Source organism: Megalobrama amblycephala, linkage group LG9 (genome assembly GCF_018812025.1).
Source record: "Megalobrama amblycephala isolate DHTTF-2021 linkage group LG9, ASM1881202v1, whole genome shotgun sequence".
Classification (NCBI taxonomy): Eukaryota; Metazoa; Chordata; class Actinopteri; order Cypriniformes; family Xenocyprididae; genus Megalobrama; species Megalobrama amblycephala.
In genome coordinates, this window is record NC_063052.1 from 15639672 (window position 1) to 15663401 (window position 23730).

The window sequence follows — 23730 nt, forward strand, 5'->3', positions numbered from 1 at the left end:
ACAGACCGATTGAATGAACGAGACGGATCGAACGAATGACAGACAGAACAAACGAATGACAGATCGAATGACAGAGCGAATGAGACAGATCAAACGAACGACAGACAGAACAAACGACAAACAGATCGAACGAATGATATCAAACAAAAATCGACAGATCAAATGAGAGACAAACGACAGATCGAACGACAGAGAGAGCGAAAGAGACAGGTCGAACGACAAACAGATAGATAGATGAAACGAATGACAGACAGATTGAAACGAATAGAGATCGAACGACAGACAGACCGAACAAACAACAGACCGATTGAATGAACGAGACGAATGACAGACAGAACAAACGAATGACAGATCGAACGACAGAGCGAATGAGACAGATCAAACGAACGACAGACAGAACAAACGACAAACAGATCGAACAAATGATATCAAGCAAAAATCGACAGATCAAATGAGAGACAAACGACAGATCGAACGACAGACAGAGCGAAAGAGACAGGTCGAACGATAAACAGATAGATAGATGAAACGAATGACAGACAGATAAAACAAACGACAGACAGATCGAAACGAATAGAGATCGAACGACAGACAGATCGAACAAACAACAGACCGATTGAATGAACGAGACGGATCGAACGAATGACAGACAGAACAAACGAATGACAGATCGAGCGACAGAGCGAATGAGACAGATCAAACGAACGACAGACAGAGCGAACGAATGACATCAAACAAAACAAATCGACAGATCAAATGAGAGACAAACGACAGATCGAACGACAGACAGAGCGAAAGAGACAGGTCGAACGATAAACAGATAGATGAAACGAATGACAGATAGATAAAACAAACGACAGACAGATCGAACGATAGATAAAACAACAAACAGAACTAAATAGATATAGATGGATAGACAGAATGATAGACAGAATGACAGATGGATGAATGGATGGATGGATGGATGACAAACAGATAGATGAATAAATGTACACACAGATAAAAATGACAAGCAGCAAGTTTAGGCCACAATGTTTATTCAGTAGTGTTGTTTTAACTTATAGGTACAATACTGTCTGCTTTTGTACAACTAAAAAAAAGTCACCATTTCATTCTGCTGTGCTAACACAAGAACCATCACTCCAGCCATTCACGACGTACACATCGCGTCTAAATGACAGACATCTGCACGTTTTCAAATGGTAGGCACTTTTAAGGCAAGGTTTAAAACATTTGTGAATATACATTTATATATAATTCTATATAGATTTTTTTTTCCCCATACATGAATAAGTAATTGGATGCAAAGGTCAGATGTATACTCGAAAACAAAACTAACAGCTACCAATGAAACCAAACAAAACTCAAATGTGGCCAAAGGAATACACAGCAATGTGAAAATCAAACGAGTCTTTGGGTTTGCAGATGTTTCTCAGTACCTTGCTTTGTTCAGCTCCAGCTTAGATCAAGTGAGGGTCTGTACAGTCACTTCGGGGTGTTGGTCACAGTCAAGATACACAGGGATTCACGCTTCTCAAGGCAACTTCACAACCTTTATACGGATCTAAAGAGCGTGAGTTGAATAGGGGACGCTTCTGGCCTCCGTAATGGTTTCTGATGAGCATTTAACACCACGGATGAACCTCATTTCAAACTAGTTCATTGGAAACGCTTGATTTCAATGGTGATGCCAGTTTGGAAAGCGGCCCCTTTAACAGTAAAAATCAGATCTACTCTCTCCACGAACTAGTAAAACAGATCACTGCAGTGTGACGTGACTATAAATGTGGGCTTTTCATCAGTGAAACATCAGAACGGCGCTCTGATCAAAGGAAATGCGTGTCTGGAGGAGGGCAGGCCGTGTCCGTTCACCAGGGTGAGGCTGTCGAGAATTGACATATGCGAGGTTCGAATGGCACTGGTCGTTTCTCTTAACCTACAAACACTCAATCGGCGATGAAACTCAAATCAAACGTGCCTTTTATCGTATTTTCAGTTCTAAGCACCAAAGTTAATGTGAGCTGCAGGGAAACATTTACATTGAAGAGTTATTAGACTACAGAAAGGCATTTTTCAAACATCCGAGAAAATGATAAATTAATGAAACACTTATCAGACATGCTAGGACAAAAAAAAAAAAAAAGAAGAAGATGATGATGAAAAATGAAATCAGGACTGATACAGAACAATTATATTCAATTATTCCACTTTAAAATTTTTCTTTACAAATACATACTGCTACAGTTAAAAAGTAGTCAGCGACTAAAAACAGCTCCTTTGACAGAAGACGGATGCTTTTTCTTTTTTACAGCCTTTTCAAATACACAGAAAATAATGTTTAAATACAGAGATATTTACCCCAAAAAAAAGAAAAAAAAAGAAGAAGCAATGTTTGCTTTTTCATTCTTTTTTTTTTTTTGAAAAAAAAAACGAGGAAAGAAAAGCTCTTAATTACAATACTCTATGCAAAAGCTTTCCTTACGTTATTTATTTTTTTCCTCAATCATGTCGCATGATTTTTTTTTAATGCAGAAGGAGTTTGTCATAGTCACTGATAATATTAGACCATCACTGGCTGATGAAGCGAGTCTATGCGTAAAACTCCTTGGTCGGAGCTTTCTGATAGGCCGCTCCGGACGGCTTCCTCTCCCCGAGGTCGTAGCTGCCTTCGTCCTTCTTTCTCATGCGGTACACCAAGAGGAGGATGAGGAAGATGGCAAAGAGGAAGCCGATAACTCCACCCGCAATGACAGCTGCAACAGAGGATTTAGGGAGGCCTTAATTTCAATTAAGATAAGGAGGTTTCTCACAGTATGTGTCAAATATCATCCCTGTCAGACTACGTGACTAAAGCGTCATCTGGGAGTCTACGGCTCATACAAAGCAGATCCAGATTATGTCGATAATTAAATAAGGAACCCCTCGACAATGCCGGAGGGCCGAGAGATTGAGTGAGAGGAAGTGTGTCGACCCAAAACAGGAAGACACTATTTCTTTTTCTCATTGTGGTTCACAGGATATTAAAGCTGAGTGAGCATGAATTAAGAATTTGACCTCTGCACATCAAGAAATTGATCTGTTATTTTGAGCGAGTTGTATGGTAACGTGTTTTGTATGCGTCTCTCCTAAGACAAAATATTAAGTGGGCGTTCTGTCTGAAATGTGCAGTGAACTCTTAAAGCTCCCAGTGAGAGATGCAACGAGAGTTTAAGAAATCATGAATTTTAAGCAAGAATTCTTCAATTACATCACCTAGTATTACGGAAGAGGATTAGGGTCAAGCAATAATAAAAAAATAAAACCATCTTGAGATTAAAGTTGTTAAATTATGAGAAAAAAGTCGAGATAAAATGTTGAGAATAAACTCATTAAATTATGAGAATAAAGTCATTAAATTACGAGAAAAAAGTCGTTAAATTATGAGAACAAATTCGTAATTTAATGAATTTGTTCTCGTAATTTAACAACATTTTTCTAATAATTTAACGAATTTGTTCTCGTAATTTAATGACTTTTTTCTCCTTATTTAACGAGTTTATTCTCAACATTTTATCTCAACCTTTTTCCTCGAAATTTAACGAGTTTTTTTCTCGTAATTTAACGAGTTTATTCTTGTAATTTAACGACTTTTTTCTCGTAATTTAACGACTTTTTTCTCGTAATTTAACGAGTTTATTCTCAACATTTTATCTCGACGTTTTTCCTCGAAATTTAACGAGTTTTTTTCTCATAATTTAACGAGTTTATTCTCAACATTTTATCTCGAATTTTTTCTTGAAATTTAACGAGTTTTTTTCTCGTAATTTAACGAGTTTATTCTCAACATTTTATCTCGACTTTTTTCTTGAAATTTAACGAGTTTATTCTCAACATTTTATCTTGAATTTTTTCTCGAAATTTAACGACTTTTTTCTTGAAATTTAATGAGTTTATTCTCAACATTTTATCTCAACTTTTTTCCTCGAAATTTAACGACTTTTTTCTCGTAATTTAACAAATTTATTCTCAACATTTTATCTCGACGTTTTTCCTCGAAATTTAACGAGTTTTTTTCTCGTAATTTAACGAGTTTATTCTCAACATTTTATCTCGACGTTTTTCCTCGAAATTTAACGAGTTTTTTTCTCGTAATTTAACGAGTTTATTCTCAACATTTTATCTCGAATTTTTTCTTGAAATTTAACGAGTTTTTTTCTCGTAATTTAACGAGTTTATTCTCAACATTTTATCTTGAATTTTTTCGCGAAATTTAACGACTTTTTTCTTGAAATTTAATGAGTTTATTCTCAACATTTTATCTCAACTTTTTTCCTCGAAATTTAACGACTTTTTTCTCGTAATTTAACAAATTTATTCTCAACATTTTATCTCGACGTTTTTCTTGAAATTTAACGATTTTTTTTCTCATAATTTAACGAGTTTATTCTCAACATTTTATCTCGACTTTTTTCTCGTAATTTAACGAGTTTATTCTCAACATTTTATCTTGAATTTTTTCGCGAAATTTAACGACTTTTTTCTTGAAATTTAATGAGTTTATTCTCAACATTTTATCTCAACTTTTTTCCTCGAAATTTAACGACTTTTTTCTCGTAATTTAACAAATTTATTCTCAACATTTTATCTCGACGTTTTTCTTGAAATTTAACGATTTTTTTTCTCATAATTTAACGAGTTTATTCTCAACATTTTATCTCGACTTTTTTCTCGTAATTTAACGAGTTTATTCTCAACATTTTATCTCGACTTTTTTCTCGAAATTTAACAACTTTAATCTCGAGATGGTTTTATTTTTTTATTATTGCTTGGCCCTAATCCTCTTCCGTATAATATAGTAGCAAAGTCATTATTCAAATATTTATGTTCACTATCATTCATAAATTTGGGGTCTGTAAGAAAGAAATTAAAGAAATACTTTTATTCAGCAAGGATGCATTAAATTGATCAAAAGTGACAGTATAGACATTTCTAATGTTGCAAAAGCTTTATATGTCAGATAAATGCTGTGCTTTTGAACTGTCTATTCATCAAACAATCCTGGAAAAAAAAAATTGTACACAACAGTTTTCAATATTGATGATAATCATAATTGTTTCTTGAGTAGCAAATCATCACATCAGAATGATTTCTGAAGGATCATGTGACACTGAAGACTGGAGTAATGATGCTGAAAATTCAGCTTTGATCACAGAAATAAAATGCACTTTAAAATATATTTAAATAGAAAACAGTTATGTCAAATTGTAAAAACTATATAATAGTTTTTTTGCTGTATTTCTGGTCAAATAAATGCAGGCTTGGGGAACATACGAGACTTCTTTCAAAAACATAAAAAAAAAAAAAATTAAAAAAAATGTTTGTTTGTTTTTTTCTTATAGATGTTGCTTTTGACTGGGTTTGTGCCAAATTTGGTGGTATTACCAGGGATATTAAGGTATGATTGCTAAGTGATTTTGTTTTGGAACCTTCAGAAAAATCGTACATAATTTTGAAGTTTTTTTTAATAGAGAATGTGCAAAAAACAATAACTCATTTTTGATAATTTGCTCACTGCGACTCATTTTGCCAGCACGGGTCACACACACATATATATATTTTTTGTGGCATTTCTTAAAAATACTCTTGCAGTGCTGTAACTAATTATTAGAAGTATTTATCAATTATATTTTACAGACCTGCCAAAACCTCTGTCCTCTGGAAGAGATTTTCGGACTGGACCTCCAGGGGGGCTCGAGGGAGGCTGGTGGTGCTCGTGACGGGGTTTCTACGCGAGTCTTCTGTGGAAGGATCTGGAGACTAAAGAGAGGGAAGAGGAGGATGTGTTACAAGACTTTATGACAGCACTGGACTCTCTCCTGACTGCATGACTGCACATTGATGTCATTTACACTCAGAGATCCCGCTGTGACCGAGAGACCCCATTTACACCTGGTTTGAAGATGGTTTCGGGTGATCGGATACATCTCAAATAACAAAGGACACTCTAATACCCTGTCAATCAACTACTGCACTAAAACCATTGTTCATTTTTACACTTTTTGTCCAAAAGATGAAAATTATCCTTTAAATTTCATCATTTCATTTTAGTAAATTTTACTCAGTTGATGTTGTTTTTGTGCTTGAATGTTGATTATTTTCCTCATATTCTCCAGCTGCAAGTGTTTATAGCTGGCACCCACCTCTATCCTGTTTCGTTTCTTTGTGTCTTTAGGAGCATCGCGTGATGTCGATGTCTCCACTTTCGGCGTGAAGTCTTTGGTGGAGTCCTGTGTGGGCTCTGCTTTAGGCACGATGAACAGTGTGTTTACTGTGGCAGCTTCCACAATATCCTCTCCAGCTCCTGAAAGACAAACACATGCTGAGACACCCAACATGAAGGGATCAGACTGTGCATCTAGAATCGATGAGGCGCTCCTTACCCGATCCCGATCCGGAGCTGAAGTCGTCGTCATCTTCAGGGTAACCTCCTGACCCGGCGTCCTCCAGGTATAAGTCATCGGCCGAGGAGGGCGATTTGGCCGCAGAGACTGCTATCTGCAGAGGTGAAAGTTAACAAAGAGTCATAAATATGGAGATTCAAATGTTTTTCGGCTTTCACTGTCTGTCTCTTATTGCTGAAACCCCTCGACTCAGAGGACCAGAGGCTATGAAATTGATTTTTTTTTCCCAGTAATGTGTTTCAAACTACTAAACTGCCCATCTTGCCATGCGATGAATAAGTATTCCCTTTCTGCTCTGCTTACTGCTGAAATGTGAAAGTCAATGTTTTCTGCCTCAACACGTATTATACACGGCCTAACCTTCCCATCAAAGACTCAAGCCCAGCAGACACGAGTCAAATCTGCTCCATAACCGAGAGTTCAGAATGAACTGCAAGCTCAGCCGTTTCTTTATATCCACTTTATGACATTTTAAAGCACAGAAGAAACTTTCTTAACAGGTTGATTCTCAGGAGCACAAGTTACCGCACCACCTGCGAAAGTGGCGAATTTACGAAATATTTGCACCGCTTTTGCAAGTGGTATTTAAGTGGAAAAACACACCCTTCATGTGAATGTGCTAAAATGCCAGTGCCATTCCTTTCAGTGCAAACACTCCTATTTTCTGCCAATTAGGCTCATTATACATTGTTCTGTACTTACTAAACTCACTCGTTTGCTTAGTGCAATTAACGCTGTGTGATTAAACAGGATTTTATGAAGAGAGGCATTCGTGTGCATATTCTAGCAATCGTGGCAGCAGTTATTCATCAAATGATGAACAAATAATGGAGAAGAACATTATAATCGTACATATATTCGGACATGCACACTTCATGCATTTAAAGAGCAGATATTATATATTTATATTATATATATATTTTTTAAATAATCAAATATAAAAATATATAAATATTTAAATAAATATAAATTCAATGCAATATATTATATATATATATATATATATATATATATATATATATATATATATATATATATATATATATATATATATATATATATATATGTGTGTACCTGAAAAATATTAACTTTCAGTTGATCTTTTTTTAAATAACCATGAAAATAATTGATTATAAATAAAATAAAATGTAATAAAATAGAAATATAAAGTAAAATATTACCTGAAAAAAAAGCTATTTTATGCATGTATTTTTTATACCCACCATAAGAGTACTATTAGATGTATAAAGCTGAAGAGAAGCATAAAACTATATATAAAAAAGTAATAAAAAAATAAAACTGGATGATCCTCCTTTCTAAAATATAAATACAGCCATATATTTTAATATATGCATATTTACACTATGGAAAAACTAATATATATATATATATATATATATATTCACTTTAAGTTGATCTTTTTTCTACCCATCATAAGAGTACTATTACATGTATAAACCTGAAGTGAAACAAAAACTATAAAATAAATGATTATGGAATTAAATGAAATAAAAATACAATAAAAAAAGAAAATAAAATGGAAGTAAAATAAAGTTAAATCTAAAATACTAAATAATTTCAAATAAAATAATACAATAAAATTTTATTAAAATAAATATATAAAAAAAAATAAAAAAAAAAAAATAAAATAAAATAAAATAAAATAAAATAAAATAAAATAAATAGTCTTAAAACCCTGAACTGGCAAAAATGACACTCTACATACAGGGTTTAGCACAGATTTGTAGCCATTTCTATTATGGTTTTGTGAATAGTGTCCCAGAATGCTCTGCTGACATACTTGGTTGAACTGTTGACATTGTGCTTTGTAACTAAATAAATACATTTCAAATATCCGTGCCAAATTTTAATTGCACCGTTCCGTGGGATACACCGCCAATCCGCATGACTGTGCATTAACTATCAGAAGAGGTTTTTGTGGTAGTGCTAATCATGTTCCTTTGTGTTATTTGGGCTTTGTGGAGTGGTTTACAGGCCCCGTGACAACCAGCACTGAGCCTCGGTCCAACCCTGTCCGTGACGGTCTGTCCATACGGATGCGGCCCATAATGTGGTCACCATAAATCACACTTGAGCCCGGGAATGAAGCACAGAGAGAGTCTGCAGCACACGCTGGGATCGTTCTTTTAAGAGCCGTCCCTGTTCTCAGCTGATAGAGACACAGAGTCACATAACATGGAATGATTTATTTTTTAGATTGCAAAGAAAATATCTCTTGTCAAGGAATGTATATAAAGCTCAGTAATGTTTGTAAGACCTACTATCTTCTTTAAAAAGAGCCTGAGCTGTTTCACAAAGAGGTAGAGCTGCTGAATGGACACAATGATGAAACAGAACAATAACTGGCTCATTGAAAAGCAGCGGTGACGTCCCACAGAAAAGCATTCAAGCCAAAGTCCTGATCAAAGGAGGAATTTGTTCAAAGCAACTTTATCTTAACCTCTCTAACCCAGCATTGCTATTCTCTCGCTGGACAATTGACTCGGCCGGCCCACACGACACTGCTGTTGATCTGGTCAAACTCTTTCTCCACTGATTGAAATGCAAAGTACAAAGGACACAATTATCTGGGCCACACACACGGCGCATCAGCTGTGCTCGATATCTTGAGTCAATTCTTTCTGTCAATGTGATTCTAGTCAAAGTTCTGCAGTGAGGTGTCTAATGTGTCTTCGGACAATAAACAGCCCACGCAGCTCTTAAGATGTTTTCAAGACCTTTTGAAGGAATGCATTTTACTTGAGTGCTCTTGAGCAATTAGCGTCTAACTTTAAAAAAAAACACAAACAAATTGCAGCGGATCGATGAGATGCTTTTGTGCATGAGTTGAGTATTTATATTCTGTGATCAGCATGAGAAATGGAAATGTGCAAGACAATTAGTGATGATTGCTTAGTCAAGAATAAAATGAGTTATTAAACTTTGGGATTCAACTCAGTTTACATATATGATATATTATTATTATTTATAATACATATGTATTACATATGCCTTAATTTATAGTACTTAGTAAAAAGATGGCATTAAAAAAATATTTAAAATATACTCTCTTTACATTGTTCCTACATGTTTTTGGAGATTTAATGGAAAAATTACAATATAAAATATTACACATTTTAATGTTAGATGTAATCAATCATGATTAATTACAAATAAAATGTGCAATTCATTATTTTTTACTCAATTGACAGTAATAAATAAAATAAATTATATTATTATAAATAATAATTTATTTCTAATAATTTATAATAAATAAATTATTATAATTATTATTATTTATAATAATTAAATTATTAATATAAATATAAATAATATAATAATTGAATTATTAATATAAATAAATTATATAAATTATTATTTATAATAATTTATTTATTAAATTATTATTATTATAATTATGTTTAATTATATATTATAAATTATATATAATACAAACATTTATAAAACAATTGAATATATAATTATTTAAATATAAAAATATAAAGAAATATTTATATTTGATATAATATGTATAGCATATTAACATATTAAATAAAATTATGTCATAAATTATTTAATATTTAATAACACGCACAAACATATATATAAAATAATCAAATATAAATTCAATTAAATATTTATATTTGATGTAATATATGTATAGCAATTGTGTACAATACAATACAATACAATTGTGTAATTATTTATTTAATAACACACACACATATATAAAATAAATAATCAAATATATATTTAAATAAATATTAATTCAATTAAATATTAGCAATTTTATATAATATACATATAACATACATTAAATAAATACAATTATTTAATATATAATAACATTTATTGTATATTATAATATTTTATCTTGCACAATTTTTCTTACATAAACACATGCAGTCTAATGTTTTTGGCCTTGCTGCTTCTCTCCGTTTTTGAGCATCCCGTCTTGATTGCAGCATTTTAAGAAAGAAAAAAATGATTGGGGTCACGTGGACCGGCCTAATTATACAGGACGTCCTTAAGACTGATTAGTCGACTAGCCGTTTGTCCCTAATATATATGCACATCCCAACCTGACACACATTTGTTGTGGTTTACTTCTTCCCGTCGGATCAACGGCGTCACGTACCACGTGTGAATAAGTTGATCAGCGAGGACTGTGACCTCGTCAGACAGGAATCGCAGTAATGAAGGGGCAGCGGTTTGTGGCCCCCGTTATGAAACAGTCACAACATTTACTTTTGTGTGTCTCTAATGAACAGGCAACCAGCAGGAGGCTGCTCTGTTTCCATAGTGAGACCGAGACGGAGAAACCAGGGAGAGGACAGTGACGATAAATGGAGCGGCTGAGGGAGGGAATGGGGACGTGAGGGAGCGAGAGATTACTGCTGCTAAGGACAATCTGCTGCCCTCAGGTCACATTGCTAAAAGCCTGTCAAACTGCACATCTATGCCTAGCAACCTCTGAAAGGCAAGAAAGGCTCCTGCTGTCTGACATACGCTTTAAGCCATGTTATTGTTAAAGCAGGGGAAATGGAGAGAAGGACAAACGCGGTGGAGCTTTATGTGGCCCGGCTGTCACTTGAATGTTCAAATAACCTTATTTTCCTCGTATTCTCCATTGTTGTAGCTCCTCTCTTCCCAGTCTGTCAGTAACGCTCTGTTAGTTCCTGTCTCTGTGAAGCCCCGCCTTCTGAAAAGCACAATGTGCTCTGATTGGTCGGCTGGAGCAGTGTGTTGTGATTGGTGTTTGGGAAATGTCCCGCCCCTTACCATAACCGCCAGTTTCAACACACTACTAACTAACTCAACCAGGCCCTTCCCCTTTATTCTGCATATTAATTATTTAAATGAGGAATATTGTGAAGAAAACTCAAGACACAATGGAAACAGTGACACTGATATAGAGATATAAAGAAAGATGAACATGGAAAAAAGCATCATAGGTCCTCTTTAAAAGACAATGTTTTGAACTCTATTCTGTTATTTTTATTCCTCAAAAGTGATGAAGCCTGTAAGCTTATCTATCAAAACAGCGAGGAACAGATCTACTCCACAATCAATACTGAAGTCTTGTGCAGCGTTCATGAGGGGGTTTGAGGATTAATCACGACTGGGTGGAAACGGCTCTCATGTCACGGCCCAAAGACAGAACGAGAGCAGAGTAAAGAAGCAAAGTCTGTAATGGAGATTAGAAATGTGTATTTTGAACACTCCGATACTCGAAAGATAAATCAGCCGAATAACACTTTCTGTGTTAGAAAAGTTCTGCTGTATGATTATTTTGCTTTACCTTTCAATAGTTTCTGTTCACCAAAGCTGCATTTATTTTATCAAAAATACAGTAAAAATTGTAAAATATTATTACAATGTAAATCAGATGTTTTCTATGTGAATATATAGTAAATTGTAATTTATTTCTGTGATCAAAGCTGAATTTTCAGCATCATTACTCCAGTCTTCAGTGTCACATGATCCTTCAGAAATCATTCTAATATGATTATTTAGTCTTTACTGTCACTTTTGATCAATTTGATGAATCCTTGCAGATTAAAAAGATTAATTTCTTTCCAAAACAACAACAATAACAAAATCTTACTAGACCCACACTTTCGATCAGTAGCAATTAGTGACAATTATCTTTTCAACAATAAAATGTAGTAATCAAAGTAGTCCTAGTTAAATGTATATTCCCTGAAAATAAGTCAGAATTATGCTTCTTTATACACATTTTAATAAAATAAAAAATCAGTATGATTAAAATAAAATATAATTTTCTACTCCATATTTTTATATATAATATCATATAATATATATCGTAATTAAATATTAAAATAAAGAACCATAATTATTTTATAAAAAATAATAAAAATGAATTTAATAAAAAAAATGAATAAATTAAAATACAATTTTATATTATATTATATATAATGTCTTCATTAAAAAGTTAAAATAAAAGTACCATAATTTTGTTTTTATAAAAAAAAAAAAAGAATTCAATAAAAAATACATATGAATAAAATAAAGTATAAAGTATAATATTATATATATATATATATATATATATATATATATATATATATATATATATATATATATATATATATATATATATATATATATATATGGTGTCTTCATTAAAAAATAATGAATTTTATAAAAATAAAACTGAATTTAATAAAAAATAAACATGAATAAAATATTTTATATTCTATTATATATATAATTATATATAAATAATTTTAATAAATTATGTATGTCTTAAAAAAGTACCATAATTAATTTTTTTATTTATTCTCATTCAAGATGGAGAAGCCAAATTCTAACATGCTTTCAGAGAACATACAGATTGTTTTTGTGTGTGTATGCATTTCTATTATATTAATTGCAAAAAACATTTTTTGTGTGCTCGGTGTACAGTTCACAGTATACAGATGTTTGATTTCCCAACTCAAACCAAATAAAACTTCACACTATTAGTGGATTTTCATGATTATTGCTGTCACTTCTGAGTACTTGTGCTGATCTCTAATGAAGAGTGAACCAACAAACAACCGAATGCATACGATTTAGCAACTGTTGTATCTTCCAAGTCACCAGAAACACACATTGGGGATATCTAAAGCTGCATCAACTCAAAGACAGACTGGAAGTTACACATATGGTTAATCAAAGGGCCTTTTCAAGCATCGATTTACTCAGGAAATGCTGAATATAGGGATATGATCTCTCTGAGGTTTTATTGCCTTCCTAAGGTTCATAATCAGGAACTAATTAACAGTCTTTCAGGAAAAAGAGCAGAGGGGAGCTTCTCCAGGAAGTGGACACCAATCAAAGTCAAGCCCAAACCCGAGCGGGTCTGGAACACGTCCAGGAGGAACGTTTGTGACCTGACATCATTCACGGTCTGATCTACAAACCAGAATCTCCTCATCGGTCCTGCGAGACGCATGAGGCCTTTCCTCTTTCTCTGCGGGGAGGGTTAAGAAATGCTTTGAAGCCGACTTTGACTGATCAAGGGATAGGAGCTACATAAACGTCTAGAAGTTTTAGGGAAGTGCTCATTGAGCTCTAATCCTCAGTCTAACAGCACACAATGAAGAATCAGCCGTAGACCTCCAACATATAAGCCTCTGCAGCTCTGTGCTCCAGAGGTGACTGTATTAATCAAAAAGAAAGCCATGGATTCACTCCAGGCTCTTCATTCACACAAAGAAAGTTTATAGTGCTTCAACACCATATTTCAAGGCTTGTCTTCATGCAGAATCCAAAAAATGAAGCATTTTTTAAAAATTGAATAGAAAACTGAGACAGCTGCTGCTGAGAACCTGAAAAAGGACCATTTATCACCGATCCAGAGAAGTAAACAGGGGAACCGAAGATCTCAGCAGGTCTACGCTGGCAGCCGTTCGTCCACAACCCGCTCTCATCGTTAGAAGTGCTCGTGAAAGCATGTTGGGCAGGGAAGCAAGTGCACTGGCCCAGCACAGATTAATACGCTCTCAGATTCCAAAACAAACGGCTGTCTGACATACGCAGGCCGGCGCCACATTCCTGGGCTAGTGCCCCATGTAAGGATACGAAGGGTCTCCTTGCCGTTGCTGCAGGGGCAAACACTTTTGCAACAACAGGGGAAGGACTCTGACAGACCTTGTGCAAAACATGAGGGTCTGATCGGGCTTTTTAAAAGGACAAAATGTACTTTAAAGTAGTGCTGGAACAAACAATTATTTTGATAATTGATTAATCAGTCGATTAGTATTAATCGAATGAAAAATTAAAAAACCACCAATGTTGTCCTCCAAACAATGTGCAATATAAATGCGATGAAAACAAATAAAAGCTATGTCTTAATTCAGAGGCGACATCCTTTGAAGGCTATATTTAGCTTTATTTTATCCATGAAATTTCTGTTTTCCTTTTTATTTTATTAGACTTTCTAACATTTACAGATAAGGATATAACCAGGGCCTAAAATTAACACTCGCCAAGCGCCGAACACGAGTAAAAATCAGAGTATATGAAACAGTGTCAAATGCCAGTAATATTTTTATGAATTCTAGCAATGCAATATTGTGAGAACATGAATGTGAACAAACATGAACGATGCTTGGGACAGTGTTGCATCGTCGCAAAAGTTTAAGCCTTGTCAATTGAAATATTCAAGCGCAAGAATACGCGAAAGGGAACTCAATTTGTTACTCGTTACCGAAGCGCGCCCAGAATTCTGCGTCTCAGACGGCACGCAAATCGAGCTCTTTTTCACATCCTCTTGTGACATATTTAAACAAAATGTGTCAAAATGCCCATCTTGGCAAGTATCTTCGTAAACATATTCAGTCTTAAGTGAACTTAAACAGTTGAGAAAGAAAACACATGTGTATCAGTATATTGGATCCGTGCATCAGCTCTTAAAGTGACAGCAGCCTAATAAACCTGCTGCTGTCTGTGTCCTTAATGTTAATCTAATAACAAAAGACAAAGAACAATCACTCTCTGCTCTTCGTTGTCAATTATTTTCATTATCGATTTGTTGCTGCAGCCTTACTTTGTACACCAAAAAAGTCAAACTAAGGTTATGCATCAAATATAGACATTAATAGTCATTTTAGGCAGATCATAGCTAAAGCTTTCATGTGCAAGCTTATATATGGCTTCTTGGCCACATTTCTGCTGCCTGTAACCTGGCCTTACACCTCATAAAGGGACGGACAGCCAGGCCAGAGAGATGCCGGCCCCTGAAACTGACCGGGGCCATTAATACCCGATCCTGTGACGGGGAAAATATGTAAAGGCATTCTGACAATATTTGACAGCATTCTGCTACCGCTTCACATTAAAAGGAAAGACTGCATATCATAATTATCATTTATGTAAAGGTTATCTTAGCAAATTATCGTCTTTTCGATTAGATTGAAAGACTCCATTAAAAATAATTATCATATTTATATAAAGGTTATCTTAGCAAATTATCATCTTTTCGATTAGATTGAAAGACTCCATTAAAAGGTCTGAAATAGTGTTAAAAGACGATTAGTTTTATATTTCAGGAAATTAATTAAAGCATCACTTAAATGACAAAAATGTGCAGATATGATCCCTTAAATGGACAGTTCATCTCTGGATAATTCCTGTAATCATTTACTTGAGCGTTCCCAAACTTACATTATAACAAATGTTGGGTTAAACACAACCCAAGTTGGGTTAAAAATGGACAAACCCAACAAATTAGTTGTTTTAACCCAGTAGTTGGGTTAAATGTTTGCCCAACCTGCTGGGTAGTTTTATTTAACTCAACTATTGTCAACTATTATACTCATACTGTATTTCCTGCTTAAAATGAACCCAAAGTATGTTGGAAATTAACATGTATTAATAAGTTTAATTAATAATAATTAAACATTGCTTATTAATAATGTTCACCTTTTGATTATTATTGTTGCCTCTAGTAATTATGTGTCTGATTTTTAATTTCCAACCTATTTTGGGTTCATTTTAAGCCAGCCATATAGTCAATTTTAAACAATAGCTGGGTTAAATAAACTTTTAACCCAACTGCTGGGTTTATCCATTTTCATGGGTTGTGTTTAACCCATCAGTTTTTAGAGTGTGTGTGACTTACTATCTTCTAGGGAAGATAAAAGAATATATTTTGAAAAACTGCTCATACAATGAAAGCCAATAATGGGGTCCAATTTTCACACTGATGTCCATTAAAGAACCTTTCATTGAACAGTTCATAAAAGAACCATTTATTCTAATTGTAAAGAATATTCTAAAAAGAATCTTTAAAAAGATTCCATGGTTCTTCATTGAACCATAGATGCCAATAAGGAACCTTTATTTTTTAGTGAACTATCCCTTTAAGGAAGATATAACAGCAACATATAAGAACAAAACCCTTATATTTCCTAAAAATATTGTGTAAACTTATGACATAAAAAGCTAAATATTTTACCTTGACATTTTTCTGCTCAAACAGCAACTTCAACTAATGATCTCAGCTTTGCAAAAATAAAAGTTTTTTTTCCCCCCCTCCAGACACATCATACTACAGCTATGACTTCCTGTCTTGCTCCCCTGAGAGGATGAATAACAATTTCATGGTTTCCAAGCCAAACAGAAACAAATGACAATCTGCCCGGAGGTGTACAGCCTCTAGATTATTATCTGATCTATAATAAAGCACAATACAACTTCAAGATTGCCAATATACACTCCAAGGTCATATTTGTTCAAGCAAATATCCATATCACTTCATGTCCAGTCTGTCCGTACGTACAGACTTCAGAAATGCAAACTTCATGGGACCCTCCCAATAATTAACTCTTGAAGTAGATTTTCTGATCTAAGATTGTGATTATGGTGGTTTGCTCTCATCTCCAAGTCTTCTTATGGCTCCACGGCGACGCCTGACCGGTGATTCCTCGACCCAGTTAAACAGCTTTTGATTCTCACTCGAATTTTTTATTTTTTTTTGGTGAGCCATGAAATGCTATATGCTGGGAAATGGGCTTCGCCCTCCCAGTCATGTTTTGAATAACGATTAGCAGTTAAAGTTAAAGCAGATAAAGTTATGGATTTGCAGCAGCGCGGCAGTTCTGTCCCCTCTGGTTAAAGAAAAATGGGACAAGTGTGTAAACCTCGGAGGGTTTTGATTTCATAAAACACCTCTCATGCATCTGCATTCCTTCCCAGCATGTGGGATGAATACAAATCAAGTATCAGAGACTGATGAAAAAATGTATTATTAAATCAGCGAATGTCTCCAGGAGAAAGAATCAACAACTTAAAGCCTTACTTTATATCTCTTGTGTTGAGGTTTAAAACACAATTATTAATATTATATTATATTATATTATATTATATTATATTATATTATATTATATTATATTATATATGAACAATGGCAGAGATTTCTTTCATGCATGATAAGGCCTAAAATGCCAAATATTTATAAAATGTTTGCAATATTTTTGCTGATATAAAAATGTACAGATATAGCAAAAACAGCAATGATTTTGATGCACTTAAAGTACTTATTATAAATATTTTTAATTGTGTCCCTTATTTGATGAAATTTGAACTGTGGAAAATAGTTTGAATATACACATGGAAATATGGAAATAAATTTTTTTAAAGTGTCCATTCAGTTAATTAGTTTAACAATAATTATAATAACGGTTAATTTATGTAATCACTAATAAATGCTAATGAACATGTAGAATGAGTCAGTCTAAAATATATGCAGGGAAATATTGCTGTTTTTAACGATATTAAAGTTATAGGAATTATGAAATTAAATGATAACACTTTACAAGTACAGGTTCCATTAGTTAAGGTTAGTTAATGCTTTGTTACAGTATTTATTAATATTTGTTAACATTAATTACCATTAATCAAGTATTAGTAAATGTTGAGATTAACATATTAATAAATGCTTTAGAAATATTTTTCATTGCAAGTTACTTAATGAATGAGTGTTTTTGAATGTTAATCTCAACATTTACTAATTATTATTATTACTAATTATTATCAATAACTCACTCATAGAGACTTCACTTGTTTCATTACTGGATGAATCAATATTTTTGAATGAATCTGTTGAGTGAATGATTCAATGACTCACTCATAGAGACTTCACTTGTTTATTACTGGATGAATCAGTATTTTTGAATGAATCTGTGTTGAGTGAATGATTCAATAACTCACTCATAAAGACTTCACTTGTTTCATTACTGGATGAATCAGTATTTTTGAATGAATCTGTTGAATGAATGATTCAATGACAAACATTTTTTAACATTCTCTTGTCGCCACCTACTGGTGTAATGATGATATTTAGCATCAAGTTACTTTCAAAAGGTGATTTACTCAATTTTAATCTCTACTGTAGACATCAGTGTTTATATCCGAACTATAAACTTTCATCCCAGTACTTCTGTAATCATTTGAATTATTATAACAGAAATAATGATACTGTGTGGTTGAAAAGACTGTTTGCAAAACTGTTTCATACATAGGAATACATTAGGAATAAGATTGCAAGGGTGTTTGAATCGAGATCACAACCTTTTACTGTTCGTGCAGCTCTACTAAAAACGTTTAAATGTAAATTCTGTGCTTTGTCTAGGTGGGTTCGCAGCACACTGACATTTGACCTTAATGTGACAAACAGCGTGTTTCCCTGAACCGCTCTTCAAGGTGTTGTAACAACTCAGGTTTGCACCGACACAGACATGAATCTGCCAAGACAGGAAATGAAAGCTCAGTACAGCTGGCAGCTTCTCTCACAGGAGCCCAGAGAACGCAAGGATCAAGGTGGATGTTTTAGGAAACAGATGCTTTGGCTGTACAGGGTCCATTCTGAAGCTCCTCAGAGAGAACAGCAGCTAAACGGCATTAGTCGGAATGAGCAGAGCTGGACCGTCTGGCGTGAAGCACCTCACTGCTCTGCTCCGTCAGCGTTTGATAGACATTCGAATGCTTGAGAAGAACATGCCAGATCTTTAAGAACAAGAGAGGCTGCTAGACTCTTTTAAAAGGAGTGATTTTAATGCTGACAGGAAAAAGCAAACGCTGACTACAACATAATCAGTTACTAATATTTTGTTGGTTCTCTCTTGTTTTTGCATGCATTCATAATTTCTTTGTATGACAGCCTGGACAAAAATTATGTTGCACAATTTGTCATGTTTCATTGCGTTATTATCACAAAGAAAACAAGCATGCAATATGCTTACAAAATCGTTTAGTAATATTTGAATAAAGGATAAAGATGTCAATTTTCCCAGGCCGGACATCACTGAAAGTAATTATAAAATGTATAAAATAATAGGTATTTCAAGAACTTCAACTTACTCAACAGGTTGGCTCTTACAGTACAAAAAACGAATCACGCACCAAGTACCTGGAGAAGGAGAAGGGAAGCACATGTGGCCACATGAATATGTAACAAAGGATGAAACACACATGTTCCTGAGCAGACCTTTGCTCGGGCTGTTCAGTCTTGGCACTGCATCATGAGATGGATGAATGCCGCCTTTCAAGCCAGAACATGTCTGGCAAATCCCCCAGGTTTCTAGAAACACAGGTGGTGGCTTGGGAGGAACCCGGGAGGATGGCATCTCTACAGCATATGTCATGCGGACAAGCAGGGTCAAGAAGCAGGATGGCCTGAAGTGTGAGAGTGTTTCAAGCCACTAGACCGAATGGTCACTCGCCCTTTTGGGCCAATACTGCACTGCCACTGAAAATATTACATTCATTCATCTTAACTGCTTTTATATTGTTTTTTTTATGAATGTATGGAGGTACATTATAGCTATATAAGCGTTCTAAGACAACATTTTTTGTAAAGAAACAAATACTTACACTATAGTTGTTAAGATTTTTCTTCTGCATTTATTTTATTAAAAAATACAGTAAAAATTTTGAAATATTATTTTGATTTAAAGTAACCATTTTCTATGTGAATATATAGTAAGTGTAATTTATTTCTTTGATCAAAGCTGGATTTTCTGCATCATTACTGTCACATGATCCTTCAGAAATCATGCTGATATGCTGTTCTAGAAACATAATATTTTTGTGGAAATTGATACTTTTTTGTCAGGATTCATCGATGAATAGAAAGTTGAACGTCATTTTAAATGACTTAACTGCTACTTTAAAAACAATTTAATGCATCCTTGATTTGTGAAGAAAAAAATAAATAAAGAAAACTTAACATTTAATGAATATAAATATTAAAATTACTTAAATCATAGTGAGGCTGCATTTAAAAAAAAAAAAAAAATTACTGTTGAGTCCTGCAATTCATTTTACTGCAAATTGTTATGCGGAACATGTCACACCCTTTCAACGTTTCAACTGGCAAAGGTAAACCTGTCAGTTACATATTATCCAAGATAAAAAGGCCTATTGTATTTGATCCATCTCTGATGTAATATTAACGCCACTGACATGAGGGCATCACAACAACAATCTCACTTCTTCTTCTTCTTCTTCAAAAAAGGAAGATCTAGCATGATTTGTTCATCATACAAAGCTCCTTCCCATAATGCACCAGGACTGAGGGTCAAAATGTGGCATTGTGAGATTGAAGATAACACAAACCCCAGCCTCTCTCACAGAGTTTCCCTGAGTCTGCATTGATAAAGGCTTGTCTTCAATCAGCATTAGGCCGGGGCTTTGTGCTCAAACTACCCCACACAACCCATAAAAACTTCAAGCTGCCTGAGGGACAATGATGTATAAATTAGCTGCCAGTTCAAAGTTTAATTTAATCCAGATTTCAGCTGCTGCTGAAGTGGAGCAGAATGGCTTGGGATGCTTTGTCCAATCTCACGCCTGCTTCCCCGCCTCCCCTTCTCCGACAGGAAGCTCTGGAAGGCTTCTTTAGTTTCAGCTCATTAACCTCTCAGTGGTTAGAGAACCCCGAGCATGCAATAGTCTGAAACAGAAAAGCAACAAAGGGCAGGGCACCACAATGCCACAATGTCTTCCTGAGAACATTAAGGAGACGAGCACTGCCTGTTTTCTAACACTCTCTGGACTCCTGCGGTGTAGCAAAAGGTGACCTATTATGCTTTTTACATCTTCAACTTTCTTTAGTGTGTAATGTTGCTGTTTGAGCCTGAAAAAGGTCTGTGTTTACAAGGTTATTCTCTATATTAGTGTCACTGTTTCTGAACTCCCTGAAACGCCTCCATTTCAGTCTTGAGTTTTCTTCCGGTAACGAACATGTCACATTATTCCTCATTTCAATAATTCATACGCAGAATAAAAGGGGTGGGGCCTGGTTGAGTTAGTTAGTAGTGTGTTGAAACTGGCGGTTATGGTAAGGGGCGGGACATTTCCCAAACACCAATCACAACACACTGCTCTAGCTGACCAATCAGAGCACATTGTGCTTTTCAGAAGGAGGGAAAAATCATGTTTTTTTTTTTGTTTTTTTTTTCAATTTTTGGGGTTATTTTTTCAGTGTTTCCCATGTGTTTGTGTGTTAATCAGATCCTGCGCAGACGTAACAACCAGTGTTTGTGTTACCCAGATCCTGGTTCAGACGTAATAACCCAGTGTTTGGGTAGTTTTTGTGTTACCCAGATCCTGGGTCAGACGTAACAACCAGTGTTTGGGTAGTTTTTTGTGTTACCCAGATCCTGGGTCAGACGTAACAAACAGTGTTTGGGTAGTTTTTGTGTTACCCAGCTCCTGGGTCAGACGTAATAACCCAGTGTTTGGGTAGTTTTTGTGTTACACAGATCCTGGGTCAGACGTAACAACCCAGTGTTTGGGTAGTTTTTGTGTTACCCAGCTCCTGGGTCAGACGTAATAACCCAGTGTTTGGGTAGTTTTTGTGTTACACAGATCCTGGGTCAGACGTAACAACCCAGTGTTTGGGTAGTTTTTGTGTTACCCAGCTCCTGGGTCAGATGTAACAACCAGTGTTTAGGTAGTTTTTGTGTTACACAGATCCTGGGTCAGACGTAGTAACCCAGTGTTTGGGTAGTTTTTGTGTTACACAGATCCTGGGTCAGACGTAACAACCAGTGTTTGTGTGACCCAGATCCTGGGTCAGACGTAACAACCAGTGTTTGGGTAGTTTTTGTGTTACCCAGATCCTGGGTCAGACATAACAACCCAGTGTTTGGGTAGTTTTTGTGTTACCCAGCTCCTGGGTCAGATGTAACAACCAGTGTTTAGGTAGTTTTTGTGTTACACAGATCCTGGGTCAGACGTAGTAACCCAGTGTTTGGGTAGTTTTTGTGTTACACAGATCCTGGGTCAGACGTAGTAACCCAGTGTTTGGGTAGTTTTTGTGTTACACAGATCCTGGGTCAGACGTAACAACCAGTGTTTGGGTAGTTTTTGTGTTACACAGATCCTGGGTCAGACGTAACAACCAGTGTTTGTGTAGTTTTTGTGTTACACAGATCCTGGGTCAGACGTAACAACCCAGTGTTTGGATAGTTTTTGTGTTACCCAGCTCCTGGGTCAGATGTAACAACCAGTGTTTAGGTAGTTTTTGTGTTACACAGATCCTGGGTCAGATGTAGTAACCCAGTGTTTGGGTAGTTTTTGTGTTACCCAGATCCTGGGTCAGACGTAATAACCCAGTGTTTGGGTAGTTTTTGTGTTACCCAGATCCTGGGTCAGACGTAATAACCCAGTGTTTGGGTAGTTTTTGTGTTACACAGATCCTGGGTCAGACGTAATAACCCAGTGTTTGGGTAGTTTTTGTGTTACACAGATCCTGGGTCAGACATAACAACCCAGTGCTTGTTAAATTAACCCAACATGTGTTCTGTCCTATATTTACCCAGCCCTTTGATTGAAAACAACCCAAATTTGGTTGTTTTTTAACCCAGTGTTTTTTAGAGTGTAGAGACAGGAAATAAACAGAGCGTTACTGACAGAACGGGATGAGAGGAGCTGCAACAATGTCATTCAATTATTATTATTTTTATTATTATTTTTATGAAAACCTATTCTAGTAGACCACAAAAACAAAATCTTTAAAAAAGACTTTAAAAAATAGCTGGCAGTTACAGTCTTTTTGTGAGGTTTCACTAATAGCGTAGGAATCGAAAAGTGGGAGTTCTTTCCTGAAAGTTTGTGCTGACGCAAACTGTTTTCGCCCATCCGTTTACATAGGCATCAAAAATGATGACCTGCCAGAGTTGTTCATCACTTGGCGCTGCAAATGGGCCCTTATCTGCAGAGATAAAAGCTGGAGGCGATTTCAACGCTTCAGTGGCTGATCTGTTCCAATCCTCACTCTGTCGCAATTGAATTCCCATCCAACCTTTGCCTTAAGAGGATTTGTCCTCAAGGGAGTCAGGAGGCCATGGCATTTGGGAAGAGGGGGATGGGAAAAAAAAGTTTTTTCCCCAAAATTGAGAGAGGTGAAAAAGAACAGACCTTAAAAGTAATGAAATGTGAAAGGGTTGTCTCTTTGTCCCATTTCAAACGAGTTCAATAGAAAGCTGAACAGCAGGATATTAGATTGCAGGGTGAAGTGATGTTTTGCTGGCGCAGGCATCCATCTGTTTCGTGCGTGTTGTTTTGGCGGAGAGAAAAAGATGTAGCACATATTAATAAAGAGAAAGAGGGATGCAGGCCACAGGAGAAAGCAGCAGGTGGTGATTTCTGATCCCATTATTTGGGGCTAATCCACAAACTAAAGCACAGTCTTGTTACAACCTACAATTTCTGTTCCAGAAACAGCAACACCTTCACTTAAAGTGGCCTCGCTCTTGTCTACAGTGAGAACATC

General features: G+C 35.1%; 1 protein-coding gene across 1 annotated transcript in view; it reads right to left on the reverse strand.

The window, feature by feature from the left end:
* Positions 1 to 1020: 1020 nt before the first annotated feature.
* Positions 1021 to 23730, reverse strand: part of sdc2 (syndecan 2) — a 37277-nt gene continuing 14567 nt past the window's right edge. Inside the window, exons 2-5 of the mRNA XM_048201812.1 lie at positions 6420 to 6534; positions 6180 to 6340; positions 5676 to 5796; positions 1021 to 2753 (exon numbers count right to left, since the gene is read on the reverse strand). Of these exons, the coding sequence (XP_048057769.1) occupies positions 2590 to 2753; positions 5676 to 5796; positions 6180 to 6340; positions 6420 to 6534 (561 nt within the window). The 3' untranslated portion in view covers positions 1021 to 2589. The remainder of the gene's footprint in view (positions 2754 to 5675; positions 5797 to 6179; positions 6341 to 6419; positions 6535 to 23730) is intronic.